Source organism: Helicoverpa zea, chromosome 27, assembly GCF_022581195.2.
Source record: "Helicoverpa zea isolate HzStark_Cry1AcR chromosome 27, ilHelZeax1.1, whole genome shotgun sequence".
Lineage (NCBI taxonomy): Eukaryota > Metazoa > Arthropoda > Insecta > Lepidoptera > Noctuidae > Helicoverpa > Helicoverpa zea.
This window is the reverse complement of record NC_061478.1, coordinates 1261079-1275459: the sequence shown is the minus strand read 5'-3', so window position 1 is coordinate 1275459 and position 14381 is coordinate 1261079. Positions and strand designations below refer to the sequence as shown.

Here is a 14381-nt window from a genome sequence, read left to right as displayed (position 1 = left end):
GGTAAGACTGGTTGTCAGACTTTGTGATATCTAACTACCAGTACAAACTGCCAAAGATGTTCAAATGACAGCCGGAACATACCAATTTAACCTGCCTTCCAAAACACAGACATTCGTCGTTACAAGATGGTCACCTATCTTAGTACCAAGCGTAACTTAACCTTCTCGTTCGTCGACCTACTTGTGGTACTACTTACCACAAGCACCTTATATTCTTTCCCTTCTAAATACGTCTTTCCCCTCATCAGGCTAACCGCGCCCGCTGCGCCACAGCGACGGGCCCCCTACAAGACGCCGTCCGCAGCCTCTGCCAGTTCGCCGACAGTCCCGAGTTCGCTTCCATACCAGCGAAGATATCGCCTCAGGCCAGGAAGAACCAGGAGGCTATATTGGAATGTGGCAGGTTAGTATTGTAGGCTAAAGTTAAAAAATAGAAGAAAATTATTTAATTAATTATTTAAAATCTGGACTAAGGTACAATTTGGCGTCTAACTTTTGTCAACGGTATTGGTCCGCTTTCTGAGAGAACTACTTCCTGTAACCCGGATAAAAATAAGCTACATGCTATTCTAATGTATAAGTTACACTGTTGCCAAGTTTCATCGAAATCCATCCAGTCGTTTTTGCGTGAGAGAGGAATATCTATGCATACATTCAACAACTTTCGCGTTTATAATGTTAGTAGGACTTGCTTCCGCCAGAAGTACCACCCGCTTTCTAAGGGAACTATGTCCTAGCCTAACCTATATATCGGGTGTGTCGTTCATAATCACATTAAATGAAATGCGTTAATATACTGGTTAATATATGTCAATTAACACAAAGATAAAAGAAAAATACGTAAAAATAAAAAAATGATTTTTTCAAACAAAGTAAATGGAATAAAAATGTGCAAAAATTAGAACACCATATAAAAGTCATTCATTACAAACAACTGAAATTCTCCCTTGAAAACTGACAGCTGTCAACTGATCAAAACATACGATACCCCTAACTTTATCTCTGCTTTACACATGATGTTGTAAATTATAAAAACGTAAAATGACTCCTGTGGTTAAACCACTGAATGGATTAGGTTATTTTTTTTACAATTCGCCATAGAATATCATAAAGTATATGCGATATGATTTAATGTGATTGTGAACGACACACCCGATATATAAGCCTATGTATAATTCTGATGTATAAGTTATATATTACTGCTAATTTTGATGTTGCTTACACACCGTAAGTGTAGAGGGCAGGTATGCGAAATTTCATCATTTTTAACCGGGTACTGTGGTGTATTTCTCTCGCAGATTTCCGATATTGATAATAGAATGAGGTGGGTCATTAGTCCGGGTCCGATCTTGGTCGATTTTGCTCGCTCTTTTTAATCTTCAAACCTACATATTTGAGCTACTAAACTGAAAATAAAATTCTGTTCTCCAGGAACATAATCTCTGGGTCATGCAGCATGCTGGAATCAGCACGGGCACTGGCGCTGTCGCCTGCTGAGCGGGCGCAGTGGCAGCAGCTGGCTGCGCACAGCAAGACCGTCTCCGACAGCATCAAGTCGCTCGTCACTAACATCAAGTGAGTATAACAACCAAGGAACAAATTCATCATCATCTGCCAAGCCTTTGGAGCCTTTAGCCAACTATGTTGGGGTCGGCTCCTAGTCTAACCGAATGCAGCTATCTTATTTCCTCACCCCAGTTACCCGGGCAACCCGATACTTGATTCTGCCTTATGACTAACCGTAACGACAGCCGGTACCCACCAAGTTAACGTGCCTTCCGAAACCCGAACTCGTCTTTATAAGATGGTTACCCACGCTGGTCCGAACTCAAACGATCGACCCGTACGACTGTTACTACAATGGCTATCCACGACATAAATTAACATATACACATAAATTTATATAAAACGATAGCCAAGCGTATACTTGCCTCCCATTAGTCAAATTGACAGTTTACTACTGAAAATAGTTCCACTACCACTAATATATGTAGACCTTTCTAACCTAATCATGACGGCCTCACTGACGCAATGTTCGGACTGCCGATGCCGACCTGTTGGTCCTGGGTTCAATTCCCGGTAAGGTCAACATTTGGGTGATTAGCATGCTTATTGGCTGTGGTCTGGGTGTTACAATAACATAGGTTACCATGGGGCTAACCGACCGTGTGTGAAAATGTCGCGAAAGTTATTTATTCTAATTTATATCATTTTTTTACCAGAGAGAAGGCGCCGGGGCAGAGAGAATGCTTGGCGGGCATAGACACGCTGAACAAGCAGCTGCGCGAGCTAGACCAGGCCGCCATGCAGGCTGTCGGACAGGAGCTGTATCCTAGGAAGAATAACTCACTACAAGGTAAGAAAGAAAAAAAGAAAGAAACATTTATTTGCTTAGAACATAGGTGGTACCAGTTTTAAAAGTTCTAGCTATATTCTGCCCAACTTGGCATGCAAATATTATAAAGTGTTTTACAGGGATTAGCCACCCAATAAGTGTCTTTGCTATACACTCCTTTCGCTATATGATTGTCTCCTTCTGCCTTTAAATAAATTATGAAATCAGGCGTTACTTTGCGGAAATCCATAACATAAAATTTTATGAAAAATATGTAGCGCTATTTAATTTATCCTACTGTCTTGTCTACCAATAAAAAAGAGAAAAAAATATATTTTTACTAGCTGTTTCCCGCGGTTTCACTACTTCCCGAAACGGAATTAAGTACATATATCACCTGATAGCTTCTCAACAGTAAAATATATTTTTAAATCGGTTCCGTAGCTACGGAGCGTTTTGGGTACAAACAAACCAATTTATTCTTCAAATATTAGTTTAGTATAGATGATAAACAGGCACTCCAATTTATTCTTCAAATATTAGTTTAGTATAGATGATAAACAGGCACTCCAATTTATTCTTCAAATATTAGTTTAGTATAGATGATAAACAGGCACTCCAATTTATTCTTCAAATATTAGTTTAGTATAGATGATAAACAGGCACTCCAATTTATTCTTCAAATATTAGTTTAGTATAGATGATAAACAGGCACTCCAATTTATTCTTCAAATATTAGTTTAGTATAGATGATAAACAGGCACTCCAATTTTATTTACTTGTACCTACAGATATATAAATTCGGCACCTAACAGCCAAATTCTTTTATATCTAAGTAGGGTTCATAATATTCCAAACCAAGTTAAATTTCTCTTTTCTCGCAGGATATTCAGAACAGATCGAGAACAGTTCAACAGAAATGCTGGAGCGATTGGAACCGCTCCGCGTGGCCGCCAACGGAGAGGCTGAGAACCTGGGACATGCTGTCACACAGTTTGTAAGTATTTTAGCTATTAAACATACTGCTTCATATCAAATCGTCTTCATATCCAATAAACACTTGTTTCCTTCTCTTATTGAAACAAGAAAAAGAATAACTACTTTAAGAACTCATTATAAAAGTGTATTACATACAGGCTCGTACAAAACTACTCTACTAGAAAAAACTGTTTAATTTATGGCACCCACAATTTACAATAAAGTTCCGAATAATATAAAAGAGTTACCCTTAAGAGTATTCAAAAATAAAATTAGTGGAGAGAAGTAAATTTTATTATTCTGTAAGAGATTTTTAGAATATTATTTTATATAATACTAGCTTTCGCCCGCGGATGAAAACCCGCGTCCCGTAGCCGAACAGTAACAAAAACTATCCTAAAACCTTCTCCCGGGTCCAAGTTACCTTCCCTCTAATTTTCAGCCAAATCGGTCTAGCCGTTTTCATGTTATGTCGTGACAACGGAAAGCGGGTTTCATTTTTATATATATAGATTGTAGTTTTAACTACTTTTAAATCTTGCATGCCTGTTGGCAGAATGTACATGGATTATTTTTTTCGTTTATGTAACACCTTACTTATATTCCTACTATTACTTATACTTACATTCTTGGCAATAAACAATTTCTATTTCCATGCTTATACTCCATTTGAGTTCTAAGTTTGTATGTACTTTCTAAGTATATCTTGGACACCAATGGCTGATAAAAAGGTGAAGGAAAACATCTTGAGGAAACCTGGACTATAGTTTGAAATCACCAACCCGCATTGAGCAAGCGTGGTGATTAATGCTCAAGCCTTCTCCATGTGAGAGGAGGCCTGTGCCCAGCAGTGGGACGATAAAAAGGCAGTAACAGTAACAGTAACTCCATTTGAGTAGCCACTTAGCTAAAAATAAAGAATCTAGATAGGTCTTTTTTTATTTTAAAGTTAAAGTCAATTTTTTTTTTTTCAGTTAAGCCTTTACAACTACTTATGAACGTCAAAAATATAAATAAGTTTCATCCTAGTTGCCCATTCTAAAAGTAGTTTCTTATGGAGAATTTGCTGTGTGTGTGAGTCTTTAAGACATTTTTGATATTGAAACTAATTAAAGTAGGTGATATAATGGGCGTTCTAAACGATAATCTAAGAGCGATCTCCTAAAGATTTTATTGCGCCACTTCTTTGGAGCAAAAAAAAAAACAGCAAGTGGTGAAGGGTGGCCGTTTTGGCGTCTTTTGTAAATTTTTGACGTTCATAAAGTGCTGCTTTGGCAAGTATGACTAAACGTTTTTGAGTTATGATTTAGAATTGTATTAGGGTGTTTTTCCTTGATTTTGAATTTGTTTAAAAGAAGGCGTTTTTTCCCAGGTATCATACGCGGAGCCCCTGGTATCAGGCACGGTGGGAGCAGCCTCCCTGGTGACGGAGTCGGAGGCGCAAGCCGAGCTGCTGCAGCACGCTCGCACAGTCCTGGAGGCAGCCTCGCAGCTGCTGCAGGATGCTAGGGCTGCGGCCGGCAACCCCAGGGTGAGTAGAGCTGGTGAAGGAATACCAGGATATTTAGGAGAGGGAACCCAGCTAAGAAGCTTATAGGAGTATGTAAATCTGGAAGCTGGTGATTGATAAACCCGTGCATCGGAGAGCACGTTAATGTCGGTTCTGCTTGTGATCTCTCTCCGGTCGTGTCGGATTGCCGTCTCATCGCGCCATGAGAGTGAAGAAATAGGTCACTATAATATGTCCTGCGCAGTTGGCCGATCTCCTTATATGAGAACAGCCGCCGTAACCGAAATCGTCCTTGGAGTCCAATACACTGTCTTATATAATCTCTTTATTAACCCCTTGTCTTATATTATGTACTCTGTTGTGCCTGAATTTTTTTATGTGAATTTTGACAATTTTGAATTCAACCCTATCGGATAGTTTCGTTAAGCCGTAGCATAGGGAAAAGCAAACCAATTTTTTTTTTTTTTCATTTTTTTTTTTACAGTAGCAATATTTATTTAATTGTTTTATTTCCTCCCACAGGCAGTAAACATGCACGGCAAAGTGGAAACACAGACCATGGCTTGCCGTTCAGCTCTCTCCGAGCTCGGCAGCTTCGTGCGCGAGCTCAGCGCGGCTCGCGGCGCCGTGGGACCGCTGCTCGATACTATGCAGAGGGCTATAGCTCGTCTTACTGATCACAGGTATGTTCTCATCATCATCATCTCCCGAGCCTTTCACCAAGTCGGCTTCCAGTCTAACTGGATGCAGCTGAGTACTGTACTATCCTGTCTATCTCCTCAACCCAGTTACCCGGGCAACCCAATACCCCTAGGTAAGACTGGTTGTCAGTCATTAAAGCTTCTGAACACCCTTAACGACTGTCAAAGATGTTCGTATGACAGTCGGGACCCACTAATTGAACATATCTTCCGAAATACAAAGGATATGACAAAATGTTCACCCATCCCCAGACCAACCAAGCCAAGCTTAACGTTTTGATTGATAGATCAGTGCGGCTTTTCCACTTAACCACGGTCTCCCCAATAATCTTAGAAAAAAATGGTCTGATTAAAAAAAAACCTTTTAAAGTTAAATAATAGCCTATTTCTCGAAGTCCTTTTTATCCGGTTGCATAAAATAGTTCCTACGAAACACGCAAGTGAAACCGCTGTCTAGTTATGTGTACGTTCAATCTAAACAGAAAGTGCAAGTTAGTATTTATAGGGGAGTATCACCGGCCTTGTCGCTCAGCCGTTTGAGCGAATATAAACGTGACGCACGGTGCCATGTGTACTCGATACTGTATGAGTATGTGTGGTTGTGTAGATAGAAGGAATTTTAACTGTTAGGTTTGTTTCGTGTTGAAAGAGAAGTACATTATGCTTTGAAAATCTAAGGCTTAACAAAGCATTTCAATATTCTAAAAATTACATTTGGTTGGCATTTCCTGTCAAGCTAATATGAAAGAAACATCGAAAGAAATTGAAGGCTTGTAGTCTCTTTTAGACTCCTAACGTAAATTTCAATATGCAGAAACATTTACCAACATCCTGAAAAAGAATAGGTTCTCAATTCGTTCTTAAGTGCTTGTAAAGGCCTAACTTAAATAAATGATTTGACTTTGATTTAATGTTTTTAGGTTCGTTCGGCCATAACTTCGTTATCTCAAAGTGCTTTTTTAAACAAACAAATATAAAAGATATATTTTGCACACACTACTTAAAAAATACATAAAATTTTAAAGAAGATGGCGAGAGCGAGCTTAACCCAGTATTGGTATAGATGGGAAATATACTGACTATATAGTAATTTGCCCAATTAATTCTCTCTTGATCTTCACCTGTCAAGATAATATAATTATAATTAAATGCTCGGTAATTATGCCTCTGGTCTGTTTGGCTGCGCGCCAAGTCTTGAGCGGCGGTGATCGCACTGAGGATGGGATGTACGTCTGGGTATCATTATGGTGTGGTATATATGGGTATAGATAATGACGTCATACTGGAAAAATATTTGGAAAGTTAGAGCGGATTTCGGAAAATAATATTTTTTAGATTTGAAGTTTTTGTGTATGATTAAAATTTTGGAGCATATATTATGGAAATTCGCATAGGTATCGGTTAGTTTTTAAATATTTTTAAAGAAGATAAACTTAAAATATTAACTCCAGTCATTGGTCAGACTTTCTTATGTATAAATACTTCTATTTACTGTTGACATATAACCTAATGAAAGAGACATACCCAGAAAAACCTAAAAATTGTAAACCTGCCTCCTTTTTAGAAAGTCAGTTAATAATAACCGAAAGTGCTAAAAATCCGATTTCAAACCTCTTGTTTGGGAAGTCAGTTATAAATAGCTCAAAGGTGAATTGAGAACCTCCTCTTTAGAAATCGGTTAAAAATAACTCACAGTTTAACCTAGACCCTCTCGATATATCTAAATGTGCACATAGGTATGCGCACACGCATGTTTACTATAACGATCAGTTGCGGCAGATCATTCATAGTGTTCGCGCGCCAACTGTGTCGGACTGTCTGTCTGTTTGTTTATTAGTTAGTTTGTTTGTGTTTTATATATATATATGTGTGCATGTATAGCTGTGTGGGATAGGTCAGGGTTGGGACTAGTTTGGTGAAAGTGGGTGTTTCTAAGTTTGTGAATAATATAGTGGATTTTTAGCGTGGTTTTTGTAATTTTTGTGTTCTGGCTGTTGCCATCGGATTCATTCACGACCAGGGACTATCTTCGCACAGCCGGGTAAATAGTAACTTAGGTCCTATTTTCAGGGTCTAGACTATCTGTGTAACAAGTTTAATTTCAGTCGATCCAATAGTTTTGTATGTGAAAGCGACTATACTATCGCATTTAAAATGTAACAAGTTAATCTTTCTCGATTAATTTAAATATTCAAATGAACAAACTATTTTCTAATAACTACCACCGACTTTCGAAATGTAGGATTTTCTATTTTCTTCATAATTTTAGAGGCATTATGATCTATCCCCCCATCAGGTTAGCACAATAAAACAACCACTTGATGTTTCACGGTAAATAAATACTGTAGTTGTCAATGTCACTTCCCACGTTGTACGTTAGACTGTTAGAGAACAGACATCGTAAACTTATTTCAACGTGACCTAAATGGCTGAAATAAGTTTTAACTTTAGTTTGAAGTAGCGAAATTATTGTGAGGTTGATTCTGTTTCGTTGTATAGGTAGAACCCTTTACATTCACTATGTTTCATTTCTTATTGCAAAAGTACTCAAGCTAGGGTTTATACCATAGGTTCATAAAACATACGGTGAGTGCGACATGATTTCAAAAATTTTAAGTAGGCAATTTAAAAATACAGATAAAACAAATAAACTACTAGATTAACCTATTTTTTTGTAATATTCCAAAGAACTAGCACTGTAAATCATGCATGGGGAATAAACATTCATTTGCATGTCAATATTATGATAGGAATGTTTATGCGTTACACTTAAGAGAAAAATAAAAAAGGGGCACCTCACTTCGTGAATCGCGAATCACGCCTAACCTTTAAGCTATCCCCCGATAACACTGGTAATCAGATTTTCTGGCTTCTGACTATCCGGAACGACTGCCAAAGATGTTCAAATGACAACCGGGACCTACCAATTTTAACGTGACTTCCGAATTTTATACCTACTATTTTGTACTGAAAATTTTGATTTAAAGTCCTACTATATTGTTTTCACACTAATCTCTTCATATTCATCATACATTTTACCACAAAATACTAAATTTTCTTATCCTTTGTTACAGAATGTCTCTCATAGCGTCGTACGACGAGGCGGATTCGTTCGTCGACTATCAAACGCGCATGGTCGGCGCCGCCAAGGATATCGCACGACTTGCCACAGACATGGTAAGTGGTATAATAATGAGTATATCTCATTTGTTTTTCTTTTTTTTTTTAACAAGCTGTTATCCTAGCTAGAAACCACTTTCATCATGTGTCCATTTTCTGGTTCAAAGATACCTGCTCTCAAATTTTCAGCCATTCTTGTTATCAAAAGCTTAACTAGCAATAATTTGTTTTTGAATAAAATAACGTTTATATGACCAGAATGTAGTATCCACTTAGACTGAAGACGATCTGTTTCTTTCTTTTTGTACAGAAAACATTACCCTATTTAGCAGTCGGGTAAAACATGTTTTTTTTTTTAATATTTGTGATAAAGAAGACGAGCTTGTCCTTCTCGCCAGACAATATGCATGCATTTACAAAAGATATCTTCGGTCTACTATATAATTTTATCCTTTTCCCCCAGACGGCGAAGTCAGCGACGGACGCGAGCCGTCTAGTGCAGCTGGGCAACGAGATGTGTCAGAAGTACGAGCAACTCGCGCAGGACAGCGTCGGAGCGTCCGCCACCACGCCCAACTCTGATGTCGCTAATAGGTATGTTATAATTACTAGCGATAAGATGATAAGATATGGGTGGCCATAATGTTACCTACTTTAATTACTAAGATCAAAAATGTCTCAAAGAGAATCAGCAAACCCCTGGTGGGTTCACCAGGGCCCAAGCCTGCCGGAGCTGCAGTATTGTTCGAAAGAGTTACCGCGGTCCGGGTACATAAGGGGCTTAAGAAGGAACATGATGAGTTTAAGCCACCACCAGTGTGTCACATGGAGTAGCTACCTATCTGACGTCCTCAACACAGTTACTCTCGCAACTCAATACCCTAGGGTAGGACTGGTTATCTATCACACTTACTGCGCTTCTGTCTACTCTTTCACCCTACCCTTAAAGTCTTCAAATGGCAGCTGGACCGACTGACCACAACCATCCACGGACCGACGGCCCTAAGCATTGCTTAACCTTAAAATCGATCTTCCCGGCTGTAACTTAGCCAAAAGCTCCTCTTTTGTCTCTTTTCTCCTCTTTCGCATTTATAACATTGGTATCCTTTTGAGAGGTTCATTTGTCATTTTTGACGGCCCATAAATGCTTTTTTTTACCCAAGTTTCTGTTAATGTTTTTGAGTTAAATTTTTACATATAAATATTCTGTTGTCCCCAGGATCCGCGTAGCAGTAGTAGAACTAGGCGAGGGTGCCGCTGAACTGATAAAGGCGGGCGGCCACTGTCGCCTCTCCGCCGTGCCCACCAACCAGCGGGCTGTGGCCGACAGCGCCAAGATTGTTAACGAGAAGGTAGGTGATACAATCATCATCATCTCTACAGGATTTATCTAAAGGAATAGTGGCTAAAAACAAAATGAATTTAACTTTCTATTAAAATTTATTAAAACTGCAGCCGTTTTGGCACTTGGCTGATGGCTACTAAGGCCTAATACAAGTCTGAACACGCCGGTGTCCACGTCCGTAAAGGAATTGTGTTCCTGGTGACATTAGCAGTTTGTTATAAATACAGGTGCGGGAATAAATAGAAGTAGGTAAAGAGAGAAATATAATGAAACAGTTTCTTACGATGGATGGAAAAAGTCGTGGTGGCCTAGTGGGTAAAGGACCAACCTCTCAAGTATGAGGGCGCGGGTTCGATCCCAGGTCAGGCAAGTACCAAAGCAACTTTTCTAAGTTTGTATGTACTTTCTAAGTATATCTTAGACACCAATGACTGTGTTTCGGATGGCACGTTAAACTGTAGGTCCCGGCTGTCATTGAACATCCTTGGCAGTCGTTACGGGTAGTCAGAAGCCAGTAAGTCTGACACCAGTCTAACCAAGGGGTATCGGGTTGCCCGGGTAAATGGGTTGAGGAGGTCAGATAGGCAGTCGCTACTTGTAAAGCACTGGTACTCAGCTGAATCCGGTTAGACTGGAAGCCGACCCCAACATGATTGGGAAAAAAAAACATTAACCGACTTCAAAAAGATATATAAAAACCTAAACTAAAAAGTACAAAATAATATAAGTAACTAAACCAGAAATTTCGAAAGACGATCCAAAAAATTATACGTATACACCTATCTATTTAATATTAATATACAATTAGTTTTGGAGTCGGTGCCAGCCAAAATAAACAGTTTAATCTGCCCTTGCAACAAATTAGAATTTTACGGAATCGGAATTCGGAACAGCCACCGCCGACGGCCGGCACGGACGCACTTGTCGCGGTGAGTGGCGGGAGTGGGGCGACAGCGCAGTGTGCGTAATGTTTGTGTCCGAGTGAGCTACCCGAACGGGCAGACGCGTGAGGGCAGACGACGTTGATGGTTGTGTCCAAATGCATTTATTTTTATGTACTTTTCGTTCGATTCTCGCGTTCGGTTCTTTAGTTACGAGACTATTTTAGGCTTATTAAGATTTTTTTGCACTAGCTGGCACCGACTCCAAAAATAATTGTATATTAATATTAAATAGATAGGTGTATACGTATAATTTTTTGGATCGTCTTTCGAAATTTCTGGTTTAGTTACTTATATTATTTTGTACTTTTTAGTTTAGGTTTTTATATATCTTTTTGAAGTCGGTTAATGTTTTTTTTAAAAAAATAATTTTATTTTTCCATTTTTAGTGGTAAGAAAATAGTTTTTTCTGTTCATTATTTTTTCATATTAAGGGTTTTTGGTTAAGTTATTACAATGTCATTTTTTACTATTAGTTTAAGTTTGTAGATTTATATGTAAATATATATAGGTTTGAAGTTTTTTTTTAATATAAGCCCAAACACGAGGTAATTTACATATTTAGTTGTCGAGTTCCCTCGACCTTCTCTGGTCTCCATCATCAAGTCAGCTCCAAACCTTCACTGTTGTAAAGGTCTTGTCATTACGAATAATATAAGCCTAAACACGAGGTAGGTTACATATTCAGTTGTCGAGTTCCCTCGACCTCCTCTGGTCTCCATCATCAGGTCAGCTCCAAACCTTCACTGTTGAATAGTGCTATCAGGCATACACCTGACTGTCAAGTTTTTACCCTATTATGCCTACAACTTTCGAAAGTTGCCCTCGATTTCTCAGGGTTCCCATCATCAGATCCTGACCTGATGTCTATGGGACCACCTCGGGAGTATATCCTATCAAACAAAAAAAGAATCATCAAAATCGATTAATAGCAGCGTTTTACCTGAAATAAAACGCATATTAAATACTTACCTTATTTGAAGCTTACTAGTTTGAGATAGGCACCTACGTGTTTTCCGCTTTTATCTCTGTCCTTTTCTACCCCATATCTTGCATCTCTCTCGCACACCGACCAGTTTCACTCCCCACCAGGCAGGAGGCGACGAGTGTTCTCGGCGGCCACAGTTCGTCATTGAGTCGAAAACACCAGGCAGAAATTAAAATGTAAGCTTCAAATAAGGTAAGTATTTAATATGCGTTTTATTTCAGGTAAAACGCTGCTATTAAATTCTTGACCGTTATTTGAAGCTTACTAGTTTGAGACGTGTTTGTTATCGCCTGGTGGAAGTGGACGCCAATGTGAGCAAAAGCACAATGAAATTGTGTATGTAAATAGGTACTTAGGTACACGAGTAATCACATGTAAGTATGTGTATTGCGTCCTGGAATACTAATGTAATCAAAGTTAACTGGTACTGGTACTCAGCTACATTCTGTTAGACTGGAAGCCGACCCCAACATAGTTGGGAAAGGGGCTCGAAGGATGAGTAATAAAAATTAAAAGAGAGATGCAAGAACAAAAGCAAAAATTGATTTCATTTTCTAATAGTAATTAACAAAAACATTGCGATACTTCTTAATAACAATAGTAACAAAAAAAATATAGACATTAATCAGCTGGATTAATTAAATAATCGAGATAACTTGCTACTTTTATTTAGTGGGTATCTTTCCCTTCTGTAAAAATGGGCAAATGTATTGCCTGATCGCCAATTACCCTTTGCTAATATATCGTCCAAAGGTATATTGTCAACACAGATTTTGACGCTACCGCCGAGTGGAAGCTTCCTGGGGTTGTAGTTATTCCTGCCTCTTTTAACAATGTCTTAATCCACCCGCATCATCGTTCGGGTGCCTGCCTTTGGTTGGCCTCTAACGGATATAAATAAATTTAAGGAATTAGCCGATGTCCGTCTATCTTCTAACAAGGCTTTAGTCTTTCTGACCCAATACACTGGACTTAGATTTATATTTTCCTGATTATCCATCAAACAACAACCCGACTGCCTATGACTAGAACTGTCGGTCTTAGAGCCAAAGACTGGCCATAAGATTAAATTATCTTTGTTGTTTTTGAAATGTTCTGGGTCTATTGCAAGCAAGGAAAGATCATGGACTCGCCTTTCCGAAACAAGCTAGCAAAAGAAAGAGTAGCAGTGTGCCTGGAAGTTGCAAATGGATTATTCTCGTCTACGTTTACTGCACTTAAGTAGGTTACCAATTGGTCAATATTCCAGATGGACGGCTTCCCGGGGAACAGGTTTGCTCAGCGCTATTGATTTTAAAATGTGTCCGACTAGAACGTGTGAGCCTAGCTCTAGAGTGGTTTCTGCATTGCATAGTGTAGCTATAACTGACTTGTGTAATAAAATAGTATTGTATGCTAGTTTATTTACTATGTGTTAGTCCGCTAATAAAAATTGGGTAAGTATAGGTCCAAATAGGGATTCAAGGATTCATAGGATCCAATTTCATACTTTTCGCCCCAATTTAACCATCGACTCCAAGCTGATTGATAAGTGTTGCGTGTGGATTGAAGAAGACTTCAGTCGGAGAGACTCCTTGTCCCTCCCCCCCCCCCATTTCCTTGACCTTGGCAGGGGGTATCCCCGTTGCTGTGTCTTTCGGTTTCTGCTCGAGGTTCATCAGTGTGTAGGGTACTGCTAATGATCGGGACTTCAAATCTGCTCGCCAAAATACCTGGTGCCACCGAAGGAACTACTATGAGATTAACTCCCGTTCCTGAATTGAGATGACTGAGGACCTACGGTATAAGGTAAGGTGACGGTAATACCCATGCTAGCGGGTAAGTCAAAACTTGAGAAAAATGCATCGTGGAACCCCGCTTTCGGGTCCTTCAGATCTAGGGGCACGTAGTACACAACTATGTGTCCCTGGGCTCGCTTCGAGGCAAATAGGTCCACTGCTGATACAAGATGCCACTCCGGTGGAGGTTTGTGTCGGGAGAGATGGTCTGCCTGACTGTTGAATAGGGCTGGTATATGATTCACGACGTGATAGATTTGATACAGCTCAAGATAACTGAATACTCTGTACGTCAAGTTCGGTAAGCTCCTTGATCGGGTGCCACCTTGATTTCTTAGATATGACACCACAGTCCCATTTCTGCATTGAAAAATGGCTGTTGATCTCTTTAGCAACTTGCCGTGATTTTCCAGTTAACACTGCAAGCATCTCTTTCAGATCGCAGTGAAAGCCTTTTTCTCTCTCGTTCCATGAACCCATTACGGGAGTTCCGTTCAGTTGTGCCCCCATCCTACATCGGAGGCGTCCGTGGTTATAAGGTGACAGGGAAGTGGCGAATGAATATCCAAGGTTTGGTGGCAGCTGACCAGCCACCACTTTAGATCTGCTAAGGTATCTGCTGGTAGGTTCAACATTGCTATACTCCATTCACCGAGCCGTGAGCCCACAATGTAACCAAAGAATG

General features: G+C 39.4%; 1 protein-coding gene across 13 annotated transcripts in view; it reads left to right on the top strand.

Moving 5' to 3' along the window:
- Positions 1–14381, top strand: part of LOC124643348 (talin-2) — a 119074-nt gene that overhangs the window by 78285 nt on the left and 26408 nt on the right. For all 13 annotated transcript variants that reach the window (XM_047182308.1, XM_047182310.1, XM_047182303.1 and 10 more), the window contains 9 exons: positions 249–403; positions 1432–1575; positions 2223–2356; positions 3220–3332; positions 4686–4844; positions 5346–5506; positions 8599–8701; positions 9108–9238; positions 9864–9996. In XM_047182308.1, coding sequence (XP_047038264.1) covers positions 249–403; positions 1432–1575; positions 2223–2356; positions 3220–3332; positions 4686–4844; positions 5346–5506; positions 8599–8701; positions 9108–9238; positions 9864–9996 — 1233 coding nt within the window. The remainder of the gene's footprint in view (positions 1–248; positions 404–1431; positions 1576–2222; positions 2357–3219; positions 3333–4685; positions 4845–5345; positions 5507–8598; positions 8702–9107; positions 9239–9863; positions 9997–14381) is intronic.